Genomic DNA, 25,560 nt, shown 5'->3' with positions numbered 1-25,560 from the left:
CTGTCTCTTAAGGAACTTACATTCAGTTTACATTCTAATAATCAAATAAAATAACCAACTAAGAATTCTGGGTTTTACTATAAGTGCAATATGAAACCTTATGATCTTTTAAGGAAGAAAGCCACTGATCTTATATTTTTAAAAAATTACTCTGCTGTATGGAATAGTCCCATAAAAGATTAAGGCTGGACTGGAACCATATACAGGGTGCTTGAGATAATCCCCTGGGATTTAAGAACACGTACGTTAGAACTTCAATTTACAGTTTATGAGAGGGAAGAGAAGGAGGGAGGGAGGGAGGGAGGAAGGAAAAGGAGGAAAGGAAGGAAGGAAGCAGGGAGGGAGGGAGAGAGGTTGGCTGGCTGGCTGGAAGGAAGGAAATCAGCTTCAAAGACATTAACATGTTTGACAATGGCAACTTTACTAAGTCTGTCAACTGTTCAGTGGAAGAGTAAACATTCTCCACATCAGAGTCTGACAGCAGCACTCCGATTTGCTTTTACAGTAGTAATGAACTGCGGCTTGTTTATATGCCCATGAACATGAATTTACAGACCACATTAGCTTAAGTAAGAGATGCTTTACTACCAATGCTTTATAATGAGATGAGATTAAGTGTGAAAATCTTCCATGCACAATTATGCTGGTTATCTTGTATCCAAAGTCCTTAAGAGCTGCCAATTTAATGAGGTTTTCTTTTTAAAATAACAAATGTTTCAGATTTGCTGAATTTTTCTCTGATGACAAGTGGGTGTCAACAGATCACTATTTGGCAGATATTTTCTATTTTTATAAACATATCTAATCTGACCCTTCAGGATAAGTGACATTTTAACTATAAATGCAAAAGTAACTCATGCTAAGGAGAGATTATTTGTTTAAATGTTTGGAAATGGACTCTGCTTTCCTTAATAGTGGACTGTGCCACTTGGACCAAACCTCCCATGGAGAATAACTAGAGAAGCTGGACAAAATTTTTTTAAATGTGTCTGACAGTATTAGAGAGCTAACAAAATAGTGAAGAACTAGGGGACCAATATCTAGGAGAAGATGTAAACCCAGATAAGAGAGCTGGAATTTGGGGTGACTTTTCCTCTAGAGGTATGAGGGACATAGTGTGTGAAGAGGTGTAACCTACGTGTAACTGGAGTTCAAGAGGAGAGAAGAGAGCGCTAGAAATGAGGCAGAAGCAGTAACTGAAAAGATAACGCACAGGATTTTGCAAACTGACAGAAGACATTAAGTAGTAGATTCCAAAAAAGTGAAAATTTTCCATCACTCTGTTATTCTAAAGGTGAAGATGATACAAGTATCGTCTATACCAGGAGTCAGCAAACTTCTTCTGTGCAGGGTCCGCCAAGTACGCAGTTGGGGCTTTAGGAGCTAAGCGGTCTCTGTTGAAGTGTGGAAGCAGCCACAGACAGCACAGTAACGGTGAACGTGGCCATTTCAATAAACATTTATCAGCACTGAAATCTGAATTCCAGTTTTCATGTCACAAAGTACTCTTCGTTTTTTCCCCTAACCACTTAAAAATGCAAAAACCTATCTGAGCTCAGAAGGCTGCACAGAAGTAGGCACAGCTAGTTCTGCCCTGTAGGTTGTAGTTTGCAGACCTCTGATATAAACATTCATGTCTATTCACTTACAGACTTTGAAAATGGAATTTTCTTCCTAACTGGTTAGCAGGGATTCAAACGAAGAAGGTGTTTTTCTTCTTTCTTTCTTTAAAATAATGTTTAAACTCAACATCTTCTCATTAATTTGCAAAGACAACTTGTTGGTATGAGAGAAGACAAAGTCACTACAGAATATTCTGGAGAAACCTTCACATAACCAGCAATGGAAATGAAAATTCAGTATAATGGTTTCATACAGGGAAAGATGTACTTCTTCCATTTGGATCCATATATTTGTAAGTTATCAGCCGCATTACATCTGATTTAAAAGAAGGAATTTAGACCAGAACTTCCTCTGAATCATAAATTGTTAAAACAAGATTTTCGAAAACAAGGTAACATGATCAAACATACTCCTCTCGCTAAATATATACACACACACACAATATATTCTAGTGAGAATAAAATATATTTGTGCTATAATAAAAAACTTAGTATTACTGTCTTGCTTTTTAAAACTATTGTTTTATAATTTATGTAACACATTATTAGTGTATATATAATTTATAAGTATATATGCTTTTAAAACAGTGCCTACCACATAGGTAACCCTCAATAAATATTACTTATTTTCATCATAATAAAGGTATATGCTCAAATTTTTCTTTTACAGATTGAGTACATGATGTCAACAAAAGTTGGGCAACTATTGGTCTAGGTAAGAAATAATGATGGCGTGTAAAATGCTGTTAGCAATATCACAGTAAAAAGGCAGATGGATTTGCCTTACATTCTGGAGGTACTGTCACAAGATTTTCCTTGTGAATGTGGGATAAAGGAGAGGCCTCAATGAGGACTCCTTTTCTGCAGCCCGAGACAAACGGAAGTACCACTTATGATCTTCATAGTACTTAAAGCAAGGATCAGGGTTATGAATTTGAATCCCAGCATTGGTCCTTAACCTTTTATGCCTCATTGTCTTCACAGATAAAATGACAGTAATTTGCTCTATATGCCTCACAGCATTATGAAGAGAAAACTTGGCATATCATAGACATTTACTAAAACTGGCTGACAAAATGTAAAAGAAAAAAATGTTAAGGCTACCTATCTTTTTATTTTCCATGTCAAATGAAACTACTTTGTAAAGCATTCTTTCACCTGACTTCATTTTTATATTATCTCAAAATCTGAGACACTAGGTGGGAATATATATATATATATACATACACACACACATACATATATATAATTTTAGAGTTCTTGTGTATGATAATTTTAAGACCCAACTTTGCTACAAAATGTAATTATATTCAAGATTATTCATACACAACAAACTCCTAATTTGAATTTACATGTTAAGTTTACCAAAGCTGTGCACATTGTGTTTATTCGAAATAATCTTTAATTCTTAAAAAACTATATATACATACACCTAAAATACAAGCAAAAAATCTTTTCATAAGACAATGGGAAACTGAGATCATGAACACACAAAAGACCACAGAAAAACTTCTAGCATCTTTTTACAAAATTCATAAATAACTGGTCTGAATACAATTTTCTTCATTACTGAAATCATCTTTTGTCAGTGTAACTTCTTTCCCAGAAAGTAGATATAGTGTCAACGCTATTAGCCATTGTCAGGTCGGGGACAGATCAAGGGCCCAAAATCTTTTTTTTTTTTTAGATATACCTTTTCACTTATTGCAAAAACTGCATTTCTGGCCCTTCACATTCTGCTATGGAGAGGGATAAGTTTCCTCCCATTTGTTTTCTTCCTACTTCATCTAACAGAATATACGTGCAAGTGCAGACAAGAGGAACTAAGTAGGGCTAAAATTATGGGCAGGCAAGTGAGAAGCTTAATATATTTGCTTTCTTATCTAGTATCCATATATCATTATAAAATTCTCTTCTGGCCAGACAATACTGGAAGAAAAAGTCTAAGGTTTCTGTCTACCCCTTCTACAAACAAAAATGTAGTTAGTCGTATAGCTCTTGTCCTCTAGTCTTTGATGACTAGCTAACAAAAAATAATAATAAATCAGTTTTTAAATGTTCATGAAAGAAAATGACCCCCCAAAAAAGACAGAGGACAGGGCAAAGGGGCGTGGAGCAGAGGGGGCATGGAAAACCCACATCTGAAGAAACCCACATGTAACGTGTTAACAGGGTTACTTGTAATGATAGAAATGGTGGAATATGCAGTTGGTGGGTTATGACTCTCATGACAATGACCAGGTAAGTCAACATGAAAACATGTTATTTGAAGAAAAAAATACAAAATGTATTAGAATTACAATTATGTAAGAAAATATGCATACCTCTAAAACTGAAATAGATGTTGTATAAATAAAAATAACAAAAGGGGAAGAAAATTTTCTAAAATCTTTTACTACACTCAAACTTTTAAAAACAAGCTTTTAGAGAAAAACAAGGTAACATGATCAAATTTTCAAAGATGAAAATTAGTATTATCATCTTTTTAAGATTTTATTTTTTTTAAGTAATCTCTACACCCAACATGGGGCTCAACTTACGACCCTGAGATCAAGAGTCACATGCTCTACTGAATGAACCAGCAGGCTCCCAAAAAGAAATTATTGACAATTGATAAGGCATTAGTCATTCCAGTAACACATCAACTGTTTTGACAAGGAACCGTTTTTGTTTTGTTTTGTTTTTTTCAAGTAAGCTCTATGCCCAGCATGGGGCTCAAATTCATGACCCCAGGACCAAGAGTCACATGTTCTACCAACTGAGCCAGCCAGGTGCCCCTGAATAAGGCACTTTTAAAGGCTCGAGGTCTTAACCCAAGAAGGGCATTCTATGACAGTGGTTCTTAATCAAATTAAGTACCATCCTCTCCCCCTCTCCCAGGTTTACAACTTATAAAAGCTTTCAAAATGATCAAGGAATATGACTAGCATTTGGGGGCCAAAGCCAAGTATGGTGGTTAATTTTATGTGTCAACCTGACGAGGTCACTGGATGCCCAGGTATTTGGTCAAACATTATTCTGGGTATTTCTATGAAGGTGTTTCTGGATGAGATTAACATTTGAATTGGTATGTTAACTAAGGCAGATTGTTCTCCATAATGTGGCTGGGCCACATCCAATTGGCTGACAGCCTAAATAGAACAAAAAGGCTGATCCCCTTGGAGTAGGAGAGAATTTTTCTGCCTTCACACTCCAAGTGAAACATCAGCTCTTGTTGGGTCTCAAGCCTGTCAGCCTAGGGACTAGAACTGCACTATCAGTTCTCCAGTTCTCAGGCCTACGGACTTGGTCTAGAACTACACCATCAGCTCTCCTGGGTCTCCAGCCTGCTAACTCACCCTGCACATCTTGGGAATAGTCAGCCTCCATAATCACCTGTGCTCATTCCTTATTATCAGGTTCTTTCTATATACTGTATATGTATATATACACATCTTATTGGTTCTATTTCTCTGGAGAATCCTGACTATAACATCAAAAATACAAAATGACAAAGTCAATGGCACCCCTCATGAGAAACACTGCTCGAGCTGGGCAGAAATTGTGGTCCTGTTGGCAGGCTGGAGATAAACAGGTGGGCCTTCTAACAAGTAGATGTGCCTTCTAACAATCCTCAAACCATCATCTCTCAGATAGCTACCTCAAGGGCTTGCTATCTTTGTTGTGGAGTCATATTATAAGATTACCCTAAAGCAGCCCCTAAATACTTGATAAAAACAAAATTAAAATTTACCTCCTTTCTTTCCACATAGGCATTTTTTGAACAACCTAATACTGGTAGCCCACAAGGTCTTTTCCTTTTCCCATCATTTTAAGACTCTACATTTCTTAAAGATTTAATTTTTCTTAGATGACTTAGAAATTATGTGTGAAGCTAAGCATATCTTTTCCAAGATTCCCTCAAAAAACAATTCTATCAATACATAAAAATCAAGATGTTGCTCTTGGCCAAGACGTAAAGAGACCAACCTCAAACAGACTAGCTGTGAGTTCCTCCAATTCCTGTCCAAGTTGATCTCGTACTTTAGAAAGCCTTTCACACTCTTCATCTTTTAACTTCAGTTCCTATGAGAAATTGATCATTTTATTTTGAATTTCCATAGTTTGAAGTTAGATTCAGCAGACTATATAATCTTTACTAATAAAATTACAAAATATTAATACTGTCCCCTCCTACGATGTTCACACTGAAAATGTTTATTTAGCACTTGCTATGTGGAAGACAAACAGGCAAATCTAAAATTATAAATAATTCTAACTCATATATTAAATTTTCATGTTTCTTTCATGAGACATCCAAAGATTAAGTATGATTATATATTACATGTGAAAATAAACAATTAAATGACTTCATTCTTTTTTCCCTCTTCTCTGAACATGTTTGTTTCCATCAAGCAAGGAATTTAATTGCATTTATCCATTTCAATAAAAACTCAGTGGGTTTTTTCATATTTACTTTAAAATTTGTTCACTTATAGATAACTTTATGTACCATATGGCAATTAATCTAAAATTTCCTTTAGGAGACTATACCCATTTAGTACTGCAACCAGAGGCAAATTATACATATTTGCACTTGAAGAAAAATGTTAACGATAAAATCACACCCTCATTTATACATGACTTCTCAAAAGGTATCAAGTAAATGTTTAAAAAAATCCTTTAAGATGTGAATAATATGCAATTTTGTATGTTGCCCTAAATTAATCTTTAAAATTTTGGGATTAAAAAATCCAAGCTTCCTATATATTGGTCACAATTACATTAATAAAATAATGGATTAGTTGTATTGTAATTGTGGTAGCAGCATAGTTTTTGAATCCCCCAAAGTCAACTCCTGAAAACCAAATATACCAACTGAAATACCAGAAGAACCCAAAGACCACATCGTCAACAACACTAGGTAAGGGAATCCCCACAAATCTTAGACTATGAGAGAACGTGGCTACACTGCCAAGACAGCAGGATCAGCAACTATGCGGAAGGGACAGCACGAAGCAGAAGGGACTACAGAGGTATCCTATGAAGCCTCAAAACCCAAAAATCATTACATTTACCCCAAAGAAGAGGACTTGACCAAACTATCCTGGATAATACTACAATGGTTGATACATGTCATAATACACTTGTCAAACTGTGCAAATGGTTGATACATGTCATAATACACTGTGTCAAAGCCGTGCAAACTGTGGAAATTAGGAGAACAAATATGAGAACAAATGGAGAAAAAGGAAAAGGGTTCCACAGGCTCCAAGCTGCAGGTGGAGTATGAAACCCTACTTGCAGTCCTGAAGCAGCAAACGGTACGGTAAAGCCCTCAATTCTCAGAAACTGCAGAGCATCCAGCAAAGAGACCCTTCCAGGACACAGCCCACCCCAAGGGAAAAACTCATGGAATCCGAAACCAAATTGCATGGCAGGAATAATGGAGACTGACAGAGAGAAGGCTCAGACATCAAAGGAGAAAGAGGGTGGCAAGGCTGCAAAGCAAACAGATCACAGAAGGTAGTATAAAAGTATTTTTCTTCTATTTCTAGAAATATCATTTCTAGACATAATGTTACACCTGTAAAGTTTGCAGAGACACTGGGCTAGAGGAGAAAACCTTCTTGAAAAAGGTTTACCTCCAAGAGACAGAAGTGGCTACACAGATACACCAATAACAACGAAAGGGAAAGCTCTTGAACATAAAATTGAGAAAGCTATCTTGGTTTATCCTACTCCTTCACAGGAGCTGCCTCCTAATGGTCCAGGGAAATCCAATCCATTTAAACATGGAAAGCAAACACAAATATGTGAAGCTACCATAATAAAAAAGTTAAAGGCAAAGCCAAGTCACCTTTATAAGGTAAAGACAATCAGATTGGTATTAAATGTCAATAGCATCTTATGCTAGAAAACAACAGAATAACATTTTGAAGATACTCAAAAAAATGGGAAATGAGGATTTTATATCCAGCCAAAGTGTCCTTCAAGTCCAAGGCCAGAGACAAAGAATTATAAACCTGTAAAACTTTAGAGAATATCTCTTGTATAAGCATGACTCAGGGATCAAGCAAAGAACAGAGATTCACATAATCCAGAAGAAGCTGTCGAAGCTTTAACACTAAGGACTGGGGGTGAGAAGCAAATATATTTCACTGTAGAACTACAACTAAAAGATGGGCATATCAAGGGAATGAAAAGAAAAGCCAGAGACTGGAGAAAATACTTGCAAAAGATGTATCTGATAAAAGACTGTTATAAAAAAATATACAAATTCTTAAAACTCAACAGTAAGAAAACAAACAACCTGACTGAAAGATGGGCAAAAGATCTGAACAGACGCTTCAACAAAGAAGATATAGGGAAGGCAAATATGCATATGAAAAGATATTCCATATTATATGTCATCAGAGAAATGCAAATTAAAACAACAATGATACACACTGATTAGAATGGCCAAAATCCAGAACACTCACAATACCAAATGCTGACAAGAATGGGAAGCAATAGGCACTCTCATACATTGCTACTGGGAATGCAAAATGGCATAGCTATTTTAAAAGACAGTTTGGCCATTTTTTAATCAAATTAAACAGACTCTTACCATACGATCCAGCAATCGCACTTCTTAGTATTTACCCAAAGGAGCTGAAAACTTATGTCTACACAAAAACCTGCATACAGATGTTTATACATTCATAATTGCTAAAACTTGGAAATAACTAAAATGTCCTTCAGCAGGTGAATGAACAAACTCTGGTACATCCAGATAATGGAATATTTTGCATTAAAAGGAAATAAGCTACCAAGTCATGAAAAGACATGGAGGAAAATAAATGCGTATTATTAAATAAAAGAATCCAATCTAAAAAGTCTACATCCTGTATGAGTCCAACTATATGACATTCTGGAGAAAGTAAAACTATGGAGACCATAAAAAGATCAATGGTTGTTAGCATTTAATGGGTGGGGAGGAATAAATGAAGTATAGAGGATTTTTAGGGCAGTGAAACTATCCTGGATAATACTACAATGGTTGATACATGTCATAATACACTTGTCAAAAACCAATAGAACATACAACAAAGGGAACTCTAATATAAACTCTGGACTCTGGAGGATAATGATATGCCAATCTAGGGTCATCAATTATAATAAATGTACAATTCACAGTGTTGAAGGGCTGTGCAAATGTGGGGACAGAGTGAATGGAAACTCTGTACCACCCTCTCAATTTTACTGTGAACTTAAAACTGCTCTAAAAAATAAAGTCTATTTTTTAATACGGATAAAGCTGACAAAACAGTTATTTAAATATTATAAGCTTTAGAAATATAAAAATAACACATACAAAATATAAGAGAAAGATGAAATTAAATTCACAAATTTCTTAAATATTAATGGGAGGTAAAGGGCTATAACTTGAGATGCACAACTCAAGTAGTATAAACCTAAATATATCTAAAAGCATAGAGATTAACACTGAGATAATAGTCTAAAATCAAATGATATAAGAGAAAAACAGTAACTAGGTAAGTTTAGTATTGCTTATGGTAGGGCACAAAGGCAATATCTAAAGAAAGGCTAAGACAGATAGATAGATAGATAGATAGATAGATAGATAGATAGATAGATAAACTTTGATTAAAGAAAGGTAACAACTAGAATGGAAATCAAACCTTCCAAATACCAAAAAGGAAGAGGACACAAAGAAAACAGAACACATAGGAAAAGGTTTGTATACACACACAGTAGACATCTGAAAGCTATGTGACAGAAACAAATGTAGCATGTTTATCAATAAATGTGCATAGATGTAACTCACCTAATTAAAAAGAAAATAATTTTCAGATTGGCTTAAAAAAGCAAAATCCATCTCTATGTTCTAGATAAGAAACATACCTAAAACAAAGTGATTCAGACAGATTAAAAATAAAAGAATGGACAGAAATATACTAAAAAATATAATACAAATAAAAATAAAATAGGAATCTGAATCTTTTTTTTTTTTTATTCTTATGTTAACCCCCATACATTACATCATTAGTTTTAGATGAAGAATCTGAATCTTGATATCAGACTAGACAGAACACAGGGCAAAAATCATTGTAAACAAAAAAACTTCATAATGCTTAAGACCACAATGCAAAATGAAAACTTTAAAATACTGCCACATACAAAAACACAAAGGTAGTCCTAAACAAACAGAAGAAGGACATACCATGTTCTTGAGTAGAAAGACATCATAAAGATGCCAATTCTCCCTCAGTTAATTTATAAATCTATAACTGCATAAACTTAATGCCAGGTTCTTTCAAACTCTAAAATTGCACTACTTTGGGCGCCTGGGTGGCTCAGTTGGTTAAGCGACTGCCTTCAGCTCAGGTCATGATCCTGGAGTCCCGGGATCGAGTCCCGCATCGGGCTCCCAGCTCAGCGGGGAGCCTGCTTCTCCCCCTGACCCTCTCCTCTCTCATGCTGTTTCTCTCTCGCTCACTCTCCAATAAATAAATAAATAAAATCTTAAAAAAAAATAAAATTGCACTACTTTATAATTACATATGGAAACTAAGTCAATTCATTCAACATTTTCTGCTAGGTGGTCACTATGGTACAAGCTACAAAACCAAGTAAGATACTGCTCCCTGAGAAATCCGCACAATCAGTTAGAGCAATACATAGGTCATTCATGAAGGCAAAATTCTTGAATAGCTCCCTATCATCTATCAAAGTGGTATAAGCCTCCCCCTAAATACTAAAAGCCCTCAACAACATGTGCTCAATTTCCCTTTTCAGAGTTTTCTAGGAGAAATCCATACTCTAAATACTCTAGATCCATACTCTAAAGCTAGAATTTAAACTGATCTGATTCACTGGTTTCACTCCCCAGTCTGAGCCCATCTGTCTGGTCTAATCTCTTCCCCATCAATATCTGACTACTTTCTCTCTATGCTTTGAGATCTATCCTCAATCTATGTCTAAGAAGTCGAAATTGTATTTCATGTGAATATTTTTTTTTAGAATCTGTACTTTTCATGATCAGAATCTTATATTGTAATATAGTTATTGAAAATTCATTCCTCCAACAAACATTATTTTTGTGTTGATAGAATGTTAATTTTTCTCTTAGCATCAGGCATTCATCTAGGTGCTGGAGACACAAAAAAGGAGTGAGACCCAGTTAATGATTTTTACAAACAGCTTGTTGAGGGCAGCAAATCTTTAAACAGATCCACGAGGCAATTTGATAAGGGCTACAGTAGTGATGTATAAACACCAGAAAAAGTAGTTTACCAAATGTAAAGGAAGGAATGAAAGAGGAGGTTTTATGATGAGAAGGGATGTTCACCACAAAAAGATAATGCCAGAAAATTAGGTTTATGGCCCATCCTAAAAAGCACTGGCTTGGAAATCAGGTCCTCCTTTAAAGACAAGGGGAGATTATCTCAAAGTCCATGGGAAGTCACTGAAGGATTTTAAACAGGATAGCAACAATCAGATTTGCAATTCAAAGTTGTTACTCTGAAGTATGGTAAGGTTGCTGAGGTTTAAAATTAAAAAAAAAAAAAGACTAGAGAAAAGAAAGACAGTTCACTGATTACTGCTGTATTTTAGGCAACAGATATAAATTTAGAGCGACTGTACTGGCGAAAAGAAATTTGAGAGATATTCAAGACAGAATATCAGGACTCTGATCAAGTATATTCCATCAAACTTAAGTCTACGGTTTTTAAGATAAACATTTTTATATCAAGAAAGAAAAAATGCTGTCAATGAAACTACGATACGATTTTTTTTCACTTAGAATTTTCATTTTATACTTACAGTAAGAACTCTTTTAAGCTGATTTTTGTGTTAATACCTTTCTGTTTCAACGTCCTATCATAGTGAGGTCATTTTGAAGATATTTAAGCCAGTAATTAAGACCAACAAATACATAACCCAACTCACATAATTCAATTGTATTAATCACAACATGAACAACTATGACCCAAGTTCACACACAAGTAGGCAATGATGAGTGTCATGATGGTTAACATGGGGAAAAAATGTACAATTCAAATCAGTGAAACATGACCATGTATACATGTCTTTTCTCCCCAACTAGTAAACACCTAAAGACAGGGTCAAATCTAATTTATTTTTGCCCCCTACAGGGCCTTGTACAATGTTGTCAGTACTATGACAGAGAACTATATCTGTTTATAAAAGAACATTGTACATGTTTATGAACATCCATGGCTACACAATTGGTAGGACCATGCTGAATATGAATTTGACACAGATATGTGTTTCTGAGTGACTTTATCTGGCTGCAAGCTATTCCACTGAATTTTATTTTCCAAGTTATTTCATTCTTTTTTAAGGAAAAATAATTAAGAATTGGAAGTAACACATTATACCAGTGGATATCACACTTAGCAAATAAAATAATCAACAAGGGAGTTTATTAAAAATGCATATCCTCAAGCCTTCAACACAGTAATTTTATTTCAGCAGAATCTGGGGTAAAGTCCAGGAAGCACCATTTTAGTAAAGGTAAACTAAGGCCCAACTTCTACCTCAGAAGTCCATCAAAACTGGTCTTCAGCAATGACCTGTGGAAGGCCAAATAAGTGAAGAACTACATCATCTCTAGAATCCCTGCACCTCAGAATCAATGATCACATGGGTATTCCCCCTATAAACAGTATGGATTTTTTGCCGGGGAGTGATTGGCCAGCCAGGGACTACATTTCCCAGCCCACCACACATGTATCAGCAGAAAACTGGTTTGCACCAATGGAATGTGAGCAAATGTATGTGTCACTTCTAAGCCAAGGCTTTTTAGAAAAAGGTGTGCCTTTTCCAAGCTTTCCTTTCCCTTCATCTCATTGGTTAGATACAGATAATAAAATCTGAAAAGATTACGAAGATCCATGACAGAAGAAACACAGATTCCTGAATTATTTCATAAAGAACTATGTATCAACTATGTGCATCTGCTGCAGAATGCTCAATAAATAAAAATTAACTTCTTTTAGGTTAAGTCACTAAAATTTAGGGGTTGCTTACAAGCAGCTAGCATGTCCCTAACTAATATGTGTGTTTATTCTACAATAATGTAACTATACACACACGTATATATTCATTTAATCAACAAAATATATTAAGAACCCATTATGTGTTCAAAATATAATCATGAGCAAAAAACACTTGCAATCTTAATCCTCATGAAGCTCAAAATTATTGGAGCACGTTGTGTAAATGTATGTAAATTCTGTGTTAGGGTTACTGGGATGGTGCAGAATAAACAATACAAACAGAAATAAAACTTTGATTACCAATCAAGATAGAGTAACAGGGATCATATTTACAACCCCATCTGACACAAGTAAAAAACTAGAAAAAATACATAAAACAATTTTTAAGACACCAGGCACTCAGCAGCAGACAGTGATCCTCCAAATATGAGAAACAAATTAGGTGAGCCCTACGATTTGGCCCAGCTTATTACCCAAAGAGATGAAAGCATTATTACATAAGGATTAAAACAGTTATTAAACTGAATTTCATATGTTTGAGAAGCTAGAGGAAAGACTGAACTTATTAAAAAGAGCAAAAAAATATTAAAAAGACCCAAATCAAACTTTCAGAGATGAAAACCACAATGTCTGACATAAAAAATACACTGTATAGGATTTACAGATTAAATCTGCAGAAGAAAGGAGGAGTGACACTGAAGAAAGAGACAGCAACAGAAACTATCCACGATGAAACACAAGGAGAAAAAAAAAAAAATTAAACCATAAATGAACAGAGCACCAGTGAGCTATGAGACAACTTGAAGAAGTCTCTTGAATGTGTAATAGGAGTCTGGAAGGAGAGCAGAGATGGGGGTGGTATGTAAAAGTTTTTTAAGAAATAATGGTCCGGGGCGCCTGGGTGGCTCAGATGGTTGAGCGTCTGCCTTCGGCTCAGGTCATGATCCCGGGGTCCTGGGATCGAGTCCCGCATCGGGCTCTCTGCTCCTTGGGAGCCTGCTTCTCCCTCTGCCTCTCTCTCTCTGTCTCTCATGAATAAATAAATAAAAATCTTAAAAAAAAAAAAAAGAAAGAATGGTCCAAGTGCTCACTTCGGCAGCACATATACTAAGAAATAATGGTCCAAACTTCCCAAATTCAATGAAAATTAACAAACTACAGATTTGAGAAGCTCAACAGACCCTAAGTACAAGAAACATGAAGAAAACTACACCAAGGTACACCATAATCAAAATGCTTACAGCCAGTGCTAAAGAGGAATCTCACATCACAGGCAGAGGACAAAAGAAAACACCTCACTTCCTGTGAAAAACAATGCAAGCTAGAAGACACTGGAGCAACATCCTTAAAGTACTAAAAGGAAAAACTATCAACCTAAAATTCTTTACCAAGTGAAAATATCTTTCAAAAACAAAGGTGGGGAAAAGATACCTTTTCAGATACATAACAACTAAAAATAATTTATCACCAGCAAACATACACAACAAGAATGTTAAAAGATGTCCTCCTGGTAGAAGAAAAATAATTATCAGGTGGAAATCAGGATTCACGTGGAGAAATGAAGAGCGATGGAAATGGTAGCTACATGGGTAAATATAAAGATTCTTTTATCATCTAAATCTCTTTAAAAGATAATCGTTCAATGCAAAAATAGTAACTGCATTGTAGAGTTTAAACATATGAACAAGTGAAATATATGACAACTGTAGCACAAAGGCTACAGACAGTACACTTTTGTAAGGTTCTTACATTATATGTGAGGTAGTATTACATCATCAGAAGGTAGAGAGGAATAAGTTAAATATGCATACTATAAACCCTAACCACTGAATTAGCACAACAAAGATATATAGCTAATAAGCTAAAGGAAAGATAAAATCATAAAAAAAAAAAAGTGGAATTAATCCAAAAGAAGACATAAAAGAAGGAAAAAGAAGAAAAAGGAATAGATGGAACAAACAGAAAACAAAACAGTACAATGGCAGATTTAAACCAAACCATATCAATATCACATTAAATGTAAATGGTCTAAATATACCAATTAAAAAGTAGAGATTACTGGAACAGATAAAAAAGCAAAACCTAATCATGTATCACCTGCAAGAAACTCACTTTATATAGGAAGACAAAAATAGGTTAAAGAATAGAAAAATGGTAACTATCTGGCCTCTCTTAAAAGAATAATCAGGGGCGCCTGGGTGGCTCAGTTGGTTAAGCGACTGCCTTCGGCTCAGGTCATGATCCTGCAGTCCCGGGATCGAGTCCCGCATTGGGCTCCCTGCTCGGCAGGGAGTCTGCTTCTCCCTCTGACCCTCCTCCCTCTCATGCTCTCTGTCTTTCATTCTCTCTGTCTCAAATAAATAAATAAAATCTTTAAAAAAAAAAAAAAGAATAATCAGAATAAAGAGAATGGCTGTAGACATAATTTTGATTCACCAAGTTGCTATAATTCAAGAAATATTTTCATATTCAAGAGGCATTTTCAAGCCTTGAGCTCTAAGTATTAATACTATCGTGTACTCTTCATAATTCACCATATGTATGTGTTCACATGTCATTATTATTTCAATTACCTCAACAGGAACTCTTAATACAGCAAATTAAAGATTTCAAAAGAAAACTCCCAACTTGAGCTAAGAAACTAGCAATCTGTTCTGATCAATAAAGAACCACCAAAGTATTCTCAATGATGGATATATATATATGCTCAATAGTTTACCTCTATATAAACTCTGATTTCACTTAATACTGTATATTAAAACAACAGAGTGTGATCCAGATGACAGAAGCCAAATACAATCACATCTCAGCACACCCCTTCCCTCTAGAAAAAGATAAAATGGCTATTAATTTTTCTTTATGATAAAATATATTTAATCAAAATGTTTTAACATATCTGCATGGTTATTTAGTTATCAGCCATTCGCTGAAGCATTAATAAGAAGACATATATGCCAGCCATCGTATTGTATTATGCTAAGCACCAGGGATACAAAAATCAATGTTACACTCTTAAGAGACAAATCTGGTAGCAAAGACGGTGGGAATATATGTTTGTGAAATGTCACAACATGCTAAAAATCACACATATAAAATGTCCTATCTTCTCAAGTTTCTAAACGTGAATTGGTCCATTTGACCCAAGTTGTTAAATTTATATAGAGTTGTTCATATTATTCCTTTATTGTAATTTTGACATCTGCAGCATCTGCAGTGATATCCTGCTTCATTCCTGCTACTGATAATTTGTCTTTTTTTGTCAGTCTTGTTAGATGTTTGTCAGTTTCGTTGATTTTTTTTTTTTTAAAGAATCAGCACTTTCATTTTCTCTAGTTCTTCGATTGTCAATTTCATTGATTTCTGCTCTTTATTCCTTCCTTCCTTCTGCTTGCTCTGATTTTGCTATTTTTTCCTAGGTTCTTAAAGTGAGAGCTTAGAATGCTGATTTAAGACTTTCCCCTTTTTCTAATTATAAATATTTGGTGCTGTAAATTTCCTTCTGAAATTTAATTACAGTCACATAAAAAGAATTAAGACATAGCCACAAATTTGGGAATAGACAGCAGGAACTTTAAAGATGACCAAATGGGAAATACAACAAACTACGAAGAAAAGAAAATTCTCCAAGATAAGATACAGAAAATATTCAAGCCCAGCTGAATGGCAAAGGTAATTATTACTAAACAATTCCTCAAAACAAAATGACCTGGACTAACTGACTTCAAGTGAAGGACCATAAAGTCAAGCACAAGAAGAGGAAAACCCACACATGGAACATAACCCACCAAATTTGCATTAATGATAAGACAGGGAGCAGGCAATGTAGGTAACACAAAAAGAGTTTCAGATTCTCATTTTTCCAGTGAGTACTCTTAGATGAGCTTCTTTACTAAACCACCAATTTCACAGATGCCTAGATGCTGCCCAACAGGAACTGAGGTTGTACACATGGGAAGATAAATGTAGAACTGCAATGACTTCATTTGGGTTGCCCCACATCATGAATACATGCTAATTTCAAATACAAAACAATAAAGAATAAAGCATCTTTTTTGCTTACCCTCTGAGCTTTTGCAAGTTCTTCTTTCAATCTTTCATAGCCCTTTTCTCTGACTTCCAAAACAGATGGGCTTCGTAAACGGGACAGACTATCAGTACTCAACCCAAAAATATCATCACTGCCATCATAAGCCTCTGTTATAGTAGCACCCTGTAAAAACTCCCTCTCTGCATTACAGTTGTCCTTTCTGGTAGTTAATTTAGTTAATCCAGCTGTGACTCCAGAGGTAGAACAAGGCGCTGGATCTGTAACATGGATGCTGTAAAGAGGAGTTCAGAAAACATCAGCATATGCTCACACAGAACTGGCATAAACACAAAGGTCTAGAACTGCATTATCCAATGTGATAGCCACTATCTTTAATTAATAGCATTAATTTAAAAATTAACTTATAAATTATTAAAAATTAAAATCAGTCAAAGCTAAAGCTAACATATTTCAAGTCTAGCAGCCACATGCAGCCAATGGTTATCGCATTTTCATCATCACAGAAAGTTCTATTTAATAGTGCTACTCTAGGGGCGCCTGGGTGGCTCAGTCGATTAAGTGTCTCTCTTCGGCTCAGGTCATGATCTCAGGGACTCGGGATCAAGCCCCGCATCGAGCTCCCTGCTCGGCCAGGAGCCTGCTTCTCCCTCTCCCTCTGCCCACCCCGCCCCCCAGCTTGTGATCTCTCTCTTTCTCTCTGTGTCAAATAAATAAATAAAATCTTAAAAAAAAAAAAAAAAAAAAATAGTGCTACTCTAGAACAGGGGTCAGCAAACTAAATGCAGGCTAAATCCAGACTGCTACCTGTTTTGCAAGGCTCGTAAGCCAAGATTTATTTTTACATTCTCAAATGGTTAAAAAAAATTGAAATAATAATATTTTGTGGCATAGGAAAATTATATGAAACTCAAAATTCAGTGTCCATATGTAAAGTTTCATTGGAGTTTATTCATTTACGTACTGTCTGTGGCTGCTTTCACACTTTAACAGCAGAGCTGAAGAGCTGCAGAGCTGCAACAGAGACTATATGGCCGACAAAGCCCAAAATATTTACCAGCTGGCCCTTTACATAAAAAGTTTGCTGACCCCTGCTCTTGAACATTAACAGGTATTGCTCCTCTTCATGGACGAGCTTATTCAAAATTTCTAAAATATTAAAACTTTAGGCAACCAAGCAAACTGTCCCTTTGTTTAACATGATACTCCAAAATAAGGATCTTGATGATCTCCTACCTGATACTAGATATTTCCGCACAATTTAAACGTCTGGGGGATGAATACACAGGCTGTGTGGGAAGGTCGGAAACATCTAAGGCATTAGCCTGAATAGGAGCAGAGCACAGAGCTGAAGGATGTGGCCGATAGATGACACTTGGCGAGGTAGTCTGCTCTTGAGTTCCTGATTCATACACACCAAGAAGGTCTGGAGAAGTAGGTGAAGCAAGGTTTACTTCATGGAAGCCTTCCAAGGGGTCATTAGCCATAGCAAAAGCCTCATCATAAGATAACCTATGTTAAAACAAAAAGCAGGCTGTTATTTTGATAGTGACATTTAAAATTAAATTAAGACAAATAACTTACAAAACGTATCTAACAGTCCATTATAAAGTATAAACTTAAAAAAGCAAAGAAAAAATACTATCATTTAACATTTATTAAGTGACCTCAGAGTATAAATATTACAAAAGGCAAACAATCCGACTTGAAATAAACTTGAAAGTTATAGCTAATGCTGTTAAACTGAGTAAATTAATGAGGAAGAAATAAAAATTTGCTTGAAATTTCTAACTTTTCTATCATATGACATTGGTTAGAGTAAGTAAGAGAGGCAGTAAAGATATGTACATATACACACATGCTTGGAATGAGATATATGCATTGCACTATACAGTTGACACTTGAACAACACAGCGATTGGGGCACCAAATCCCCACACAGTCGAAAATCTGCATATAACTTTTGACTCCCCAAAATCTTAACTACTGTTACCCTCCTGTTGACCATAAACCTTACCAATAACATAAACAGTCAACTAATACGTATTTTGTATTTATATGTATTATATATTGTATTCTTACAATAAAGCTAGAGAAAATATTAAGCAAATCATATGGAAAATACATTTACGGTGCTGTACTGTATTTACCCAAAAAAATCCACACATAAGTGGAGCCGTATAGTTCAAACTCATATTGATCAAGGATCAACTGATAATTTCAAATTTAGGTAAGAGCTGCAGAGTTTTTATATACCTTTCACACAGATTATGAAACTGTTAACATTCTGGACCATTTGAGAATAAGTTTTTCAGACATGATGCCCATTACTGCTTAATATCTCAATATATATATCTTAAGTACACAAGGACATTTTCCTGTCTAACCACAAAACCATCAAAATCAGGAAGTTAATACTGATAGATATGACCATCCAATCAACAGACTCCAGTCAAATTTCATGGACTGTCTCAATAATGGTCTTATTTATAGGTCCAGGATCCAATCTAGGATAATGTGTTGTCTTTCTCTAAGCCTTAAATTTCTCCTCTGATGGGATAAGAATGGGAATGACAACACTCTCTCCATTCTCCAGAGAGCTGTAAGGATTCAAAGGGACAATCCAAATAAAGTACTTAGTAGTGTGCTGTGTACTTGGCACACAGTATGGCCTCAATAAACATTTGTTACCATAGTCCGCCATTAGCAATAACATGTACACTTCAGTTTCTCCATAAGGAAAAAGTATTTCATAACTACTCAATTACATCACATTAAAACTAAAAAGTGTACCACTCAAATTTTTCACTTGAAGAATGTAAATCTTATAAATCCTTTATTGATTTTCCAGTGTCTACAAAATAAAGTCCAAATTTAACAGCTTGAAAATCAAGTCTTCTATGATCGGAACCCAAACTCTCTTCCCAATTTTTTCCTTCCTACAATAAAAATGTGCTAATCACAAGTGATAGCAGAACTTCCTAAATTCCCAAACACAAGCACCAATGCAGCACCTAATTTCTTCATAATACAAAAAATTTCATTCATTAAACTGAAAAATTCTACTCTTCCATATCCTTAATAAAAAGTGTTTAAAATAAGACAAGCAGAGGGACTCCTAGGTGGCTCAATCGGTTAAGCATCTGCCTTCAGCTCAGGTCATGATCCCAGGGTTCTGGGATCTAGTCCCACATCGGGCTCCTTGCTCAGCGGGGAGCCTGCTTCTCCCTCTACCTGCTTGTGCACGTGCACACTCTCCTTCTTTCCCTCTCTCTGACAAATTATTTCTTTAAAAAAAAAATAAAATAAGACAAGTAGACAACAAAAAGCCTGCAGTAAAGCTGGGAAAAAAGAGAAGTGACCCAATATTTATACTCTTTCAAAAGTACAATTACATCATGTCACAAACCTTCAAGGATATATATGGACAATGAAAACTATAACTATTAAATCTGCAACTGCCAAATTTCAAATCCAATCAATGTTTTCTTTGTTGTAGCAAACAGTCTGAGTCCTCAAAATGAAACTAATTCTCATTTTTTCACCCAAAATATTCACCTGCCAAATGGAAGAGCATATTAACAAGGAACTTAAAGTGTTTAATGCTCAATTTATTATTTTTCATCCAAAAGAATATTTTTCAATCCTTATTCACAATACACACAAACACGCCAAACATCCAACCCTGAAAATTTCATTTTCACTTGAATATAATTTACCGATCAATTCACTTTCAAGTAGAAAATAGGCTTTCATTAAACTCTGACATTTTATCAGTAACTATGTGATACTTCCTTTCTTTTAATTCACATCTTTACACCTTACAAGTTTACTGAATCCTAGAATGTAAAAGCATTTGCATTTCTGGAAATGCAAAATGGTACAAATCCTATGGAGAAAAATTTGACAATATCTGGCAAAATGACATATTCATTAGACCAACATGCCCACTTTCAGGGCTTTATCTCAAAGATAAACTAAAATAAAGAACAGATACATGCATAACGCTAGCAACATTAGCAAAAGACTGACTACAGTCTTGTTATAACAAAAGACTCAATGAGCTAATATACATCTTCATAAGGAAGCACTATACAATTGTAAAAAGAAATGAATCATATCTACATACTGCTATGAAGGGACCTTGAGGATATACTGACAAATTAAAAAACAAGATAAATAACTATGCACAGGAAGCTTTTACCTAAGAAAGAAAAAAATACAAATTTATTTCTATGCACATATATAATTGTAATTGTATGTGTATATATGACATGTAAATGTATTACTATGCATACAGACTTACATTTTAGAAGTGGAAAGGTAAACCAAAAACTAATAGAAACAGGAAACCTATAGGAAGAGGGAGAGAACAGGAAGAGGAGATAGGCATAAAGCTAGACTTTTCCAAATGGACCTTGCCTTGTAGATTTGAATTTGAGCTTGGAACCATGTAAGTGACAAAACAATACTAAATTTTAAAAAAGAATGCCTAAAAATAAAACAAATAAACTTAGCTGTGTATTGAGACAGTAGCTTAACAACATAGAAAAGAGCTATTGCAAGTGGATTTAAAACATAAAATTGTACACACTTACCGAATATATTCTAAAGACAAAAGGATGTGAAGAAAGTTAGCTATTTTCAGTAATCATATTAATATTGCTGTTATAAAACTATAATATTAATGAAATAAGTTATTATGTTAATGTCATTCAGAATTAAGGTTTTAGCATACGAGAAGAGATACAAATATAAAATCAAAGAAGTAAAAACTCTGAAGTTCTAAATATGAATCCATCAGAAAAAAAATTTCTATTAAAACAAATAATTCCTAAATTTATCCACTGGGGTGGTAATAACAACGGTAACCAACTCAGGAGCAATGAGTAAGTACCCCTTGTGCCCAACGCAATACCATTTCCCACAAAAAAAGAACAAGGGCTCCTCAGAGAAAATGGCTGATTTCCAGGCCAAGGGCAGTAACGTACAAAAAGACCCTGGAACATCCTGTTATACCAGGAAGCAAGAAAGCTATCAAAGACTACTGGAGTGGTATCAAAAGGATTCCCACTAACCAAAGATAGGACAATCTGAACATCAAAAAGATAGTATCTGTAAGGAACTGAAACAAAAATATTTTTAAATTGTTGAATTCATGATGATACTAAAAATAAAAACAAAATCTCACTGGTCCCCTTTGATAGGTGCTAGGGAGTCAATTCATTATTTTGAAACCTGGTAAAATTAAAGAATCAGGTACAAGTAGGAACTAATGAGAAAGAAAGCCCTTCCAAGGGCTTTTTGGGCACGTCTAAGGTATGAAAGCAAAGCATTTACGGAGAATACAAATATGCTATAAACTGAAGCAAAAGTAATGAATATAAAATGCAAGTCTCAAAGAGAGGTGGGTTTGAAGCCTGCTTCTGTCAAATTATTGGGCCAATCTGTGCCTAGGTTCTCTCATCTGGAAATCTGTGCCTGGGTTGTTTTGTTTTGAGAGAGAGAGCACGCTCAAGCGGGGGTCATGAGGAGAAGAGGGAGTGAGAGAATCCCAAGCAGGCTCCACGACCAGCGTGATGCGGGGCTCAATCTCACAACCCTGAGATGATGACCCAAGCTGAAATCAAGAGTCAGGTGCTTAACCAACTGAGCCACCTAAGCGTCCCCTATGCCTAGGTTTACCTTTCATGATGAGAAAGAAAAGAAATACGCCCATAACGCTTAGGACAGCACCTCTGGGCAGTGCCTCTCCCTACAATGTTCTCATTCTGGAGGATACATTTAACCTTTGTTTAAATTCAAGTCACTTCTGAAAAGATTATTTTAAGATTAAATTCAGTCCCTTTTTCAAGCATATGCAATTTCCATAAAATGTAACTTAGCTGGTAATGAGCCACCAATCATACTCGTCTGAAAATCTTTTGCTCTTTAAAATATATGGAAGCTTTAAGATTTATTTCATATTCAAAGTTTTTATATGAGTAAAATAAGCTGCTATTTTTAAGCAGTCAAGTAATGGGTAATTCAAAAAAAACTATTTTCTTTTGGAGATTATCCCAATTCATAAACTAAACCTGTTAAGGATCACTACCAATGCATGAAAAAGTTGACCATATTATATCCTTATGGGTGAATTACAGCCTATCTGGCTTTATTATTACTGAATTCTAAGCAATAAAGCTGACATTGAATCATAAGGAAAAGCTGACCAAGACAATTTGCTTCTGATCACCCATACGTATTTCATGTTTTTTCTTCTTTCTAGAAGTCACTATTATCATAGCAAAAACAGCAGTCAATATTTACTGAAAGTTAACTATGTGTCAGATACTGTTGCTAAGAATTTCACATGTATTAACTCATTTAATGAATGCCTAGAGAAATCCTAATAACATGTCATAAAATTCTTTTTTCTAATTAAAATGAATTTTCTAACTGAAAATAAAAGGCATCCTTAGGCTAACTCAAGAAATTAAGATGAATTGCTGATACAATATTTTCAATTAAAAACTTAAGCACTTGGATAAAATGGATATGCGTATATAACTTAAATGAAATCAAGAAACTCAACTTATATTAGTAGTCCAAAATTAGTAGTCCAAAAGAACAAATAAAATCCATTTTCCCACAAAAAGCACATTCCCCTTATTTGACTTACTTAACAAGTGAAAAACAAACGATTTACTTCTAGGAAAAAAAAAAAACATACTTTAAAGTGTAATCTTAATCTTTTTCCATATCAACTTAGTATCTGAAAATTAAATAATTTTAATTTTTTATTTACTACAATTCCTCCAAACACACGCTTTGGAAAGTAAATCATTTCCAACTAGGGAGGTTATGTGCATCACAGCAGAACAGAAACACCAGTACCTGAAGAAAAAAGCTAAGGTTTTAGTTTTGACCAACTTCTAACTTATACCTGCAAACTTGGGACAGGTCATTAAACTTCTCTGAGCCCAAATATCTTCATCTAGTTAGTGACAGAATTGGACCCAAAGATCCTGATTGTAAGGTGGTAAGTGTATCTCTGTCTGTTAGAAAGAAGACCAGGGTCTGACTTGCCAATGGGGAGAATTAACTAGTATTTGCTACCTCACCAAAAACCCTGTACTCTGGAACTGGACTCAAGTCCTAGCTCAACCAGTTACTAACAACGTGACCTCAGAGCTCTAAGTCTAAATTTCTCACCTGAAAAATGGGGTTAATAACTGTACCAATCTCACAAGGTTGTCTGAGAATTAACTTAGACAACACTCATCAAGGGCTTAGTACCATAGCTGCCAATGACCAATTAAAATTAGTTATTACTAATTATAATGATCTCTAAGGTATCTTCTGCTTAATACTTGCCAAATATTCTGTCACACTATCTTAGCACAAACATCATCATCATCAAGGAAAAAAAAACAATGGTTGTTTGGTTTGGCTTAAAAATACTGTTAAAATTATAAGTGTATTGTTCTAAATGTTCTTCCTCAACAAAGCAAGCACCTATATACTATACTATATATGGGTGTGTATATATACATATACACCGTATATAACAGGCATAGATGTTTGCATATGTATTATTTTTCTCTTTCAATTTATTGACAGACTGCTGGAGGATGGAAGGCAGGGAGGAAGGTCCAGATGCTTTTATTAATTCCCAAATGACTTCTTAATTTAGCACGAATTTTGGAAGAAACAGCTTGTCATTAAAAATTAGATTGCTATTTCAATAGTGTATAATGAACTAAAGTGTTACAAATTCCAACAATTAATTCACCTCCTTAAAAACCATTAACATTTAAAACATATTTACTACATACATTTTACCCATATATAATATTAGGCATTTAATAAAATTTTTTTATCAATTGTGTTTATTCTATTTAGAATGGAAGAATGATCGCCAGCTTCAGCTCCTCAGAGCAAATCCTGGCACCAAGTTCTAAGAATGGCGCTATGAAAATGGACTAAAGAGATGGCGCACAGCTGTTGTGAGCCACTAAAGGATTACCCTGAGGGCTTGGGGAGGAGAGGCGGGGGAAGGAAATGTTTCAAGGAGAGGGAAAATATAAGTTAGATTTTAAATGCTGAGTAGGAATCCAATAGATGGACAAGAAGGGCAATAAAACAGGACAGTCAGGGAATAACGGTTTGGCACTAATGAAACTAACAAAGGAGAGAGTGAGAAAATCAGGCTGGAGAAGCAAATATATGACAGATCATTAAAAGCTTGCTTCATTTAACATGGAAAATGCTGCCTGTAGTTTATCCTGAAGAGACGGTCAGATCTACATTTTAGCAAGTGCAGATACACTGTGGTGTAGTCATTAGAAAAAAATGACTCCCAAGGCAATAAGGACTTTAGAGAGAAGAGACTAGAGGCAATTGGTTAAGAGGTGATATTACAACAGGCTAGCCCAGATGTTATAAAGGTCTGGTCTTTTTTTGTTTGTTTGTTTATTATGTTGTTAGTCACCATACAGTAATTAGTTTTTGATGTAGTGTTCCATGATTCATTATCTGCGAATAACACCCAGTGCTCATTGTCAAGGTCATACTTTAAGATTGGAAGGGACAGAGGCACACACATATATATATACACACACACATGAAAAACATTCGAATAGTGCCATCTATATTTATACATACACACATATACATAGTATACATTATTCTAGTTATTCCTCAGAGCATCCCTTTGAACTGGGATTTTTTTGTAAAAAAAAATTTTCTGTAGAAAAAGAAATAGGCTCGGAGAGAATAATTTTGTCAAGGTCAAATGGTCAATAAATAACAGCCAGGATTCAAACCCTGGTGTGTCTGATTCTGCCACCTGACTCCACTACATCCAAGAATCACTTCAGGGCGCCTGGGTGGCTCAGTCAGTT

General features: G+C 35.1%; 2 protein-coding genes across 4 annotated transcripts in view; one reads left to right on the top strand and one right to left on the bottom strand.

The window, feature by feature from the left end:
* LOC115940598 (uncharacterized) overlaps window positions 1–25,560 on the top strand; it is a 404,464-nt gene that overhangs the window by 342,200 nt on the left and 36,704 nt on the right. The window lies entirely within an intron of this gene.
* RAB3IP (RAB3A interacting protein) overlaps window positions 1–25,560 on the bottom strand; it is a 45,517-nt gene that overhangs the window by 12,836 nt on the left and 7,121 nt on the right. For both annotated transcript variants that reach the window (XM_006732335.3, XM_006732334.3), the window contains exons 2-4: window positions 17,913–18,188; window positions 16,692–16,950; window positions 5,592–5,687 (exon numbers count right to left, since the gene is read on the bottom strand). In XM_006732335.3, the coding sequence (XP_006732398.1) occupies window positions 5,592–5,687; window positions 16,692–16,950; window positions 17,913–18,163 (606 nt within the window). In that variant the 5' untranslated portion in view covers window positions 18,164–18,188. The remainder of the gene's footprint in view (window positions 1–5,591; window positions 5,688–16,691; window positions 16,951–17,912; window positions 18,189–25,560) is intronic.

The sequence above is a fragment of the Leptonychotes weddellii genome, chromosome 5 (assembly GCF_054177405.1).
Source record: "Leptonychotes weddellii isolate Sample4059 chromosome 5, ASM5417740v2, whole genome shotgun sequence".
In the NCBI taxonomy this organism is placed as follows: Eukaryota; Metazoa; Chordata; class Mammalia; order Carnivora; family Phocidae; genus Leptonychotes; species Leptonychotes weddellii.
This window is presented reverse-complemented; position numbering and strand designations above follow the sequence as displayed.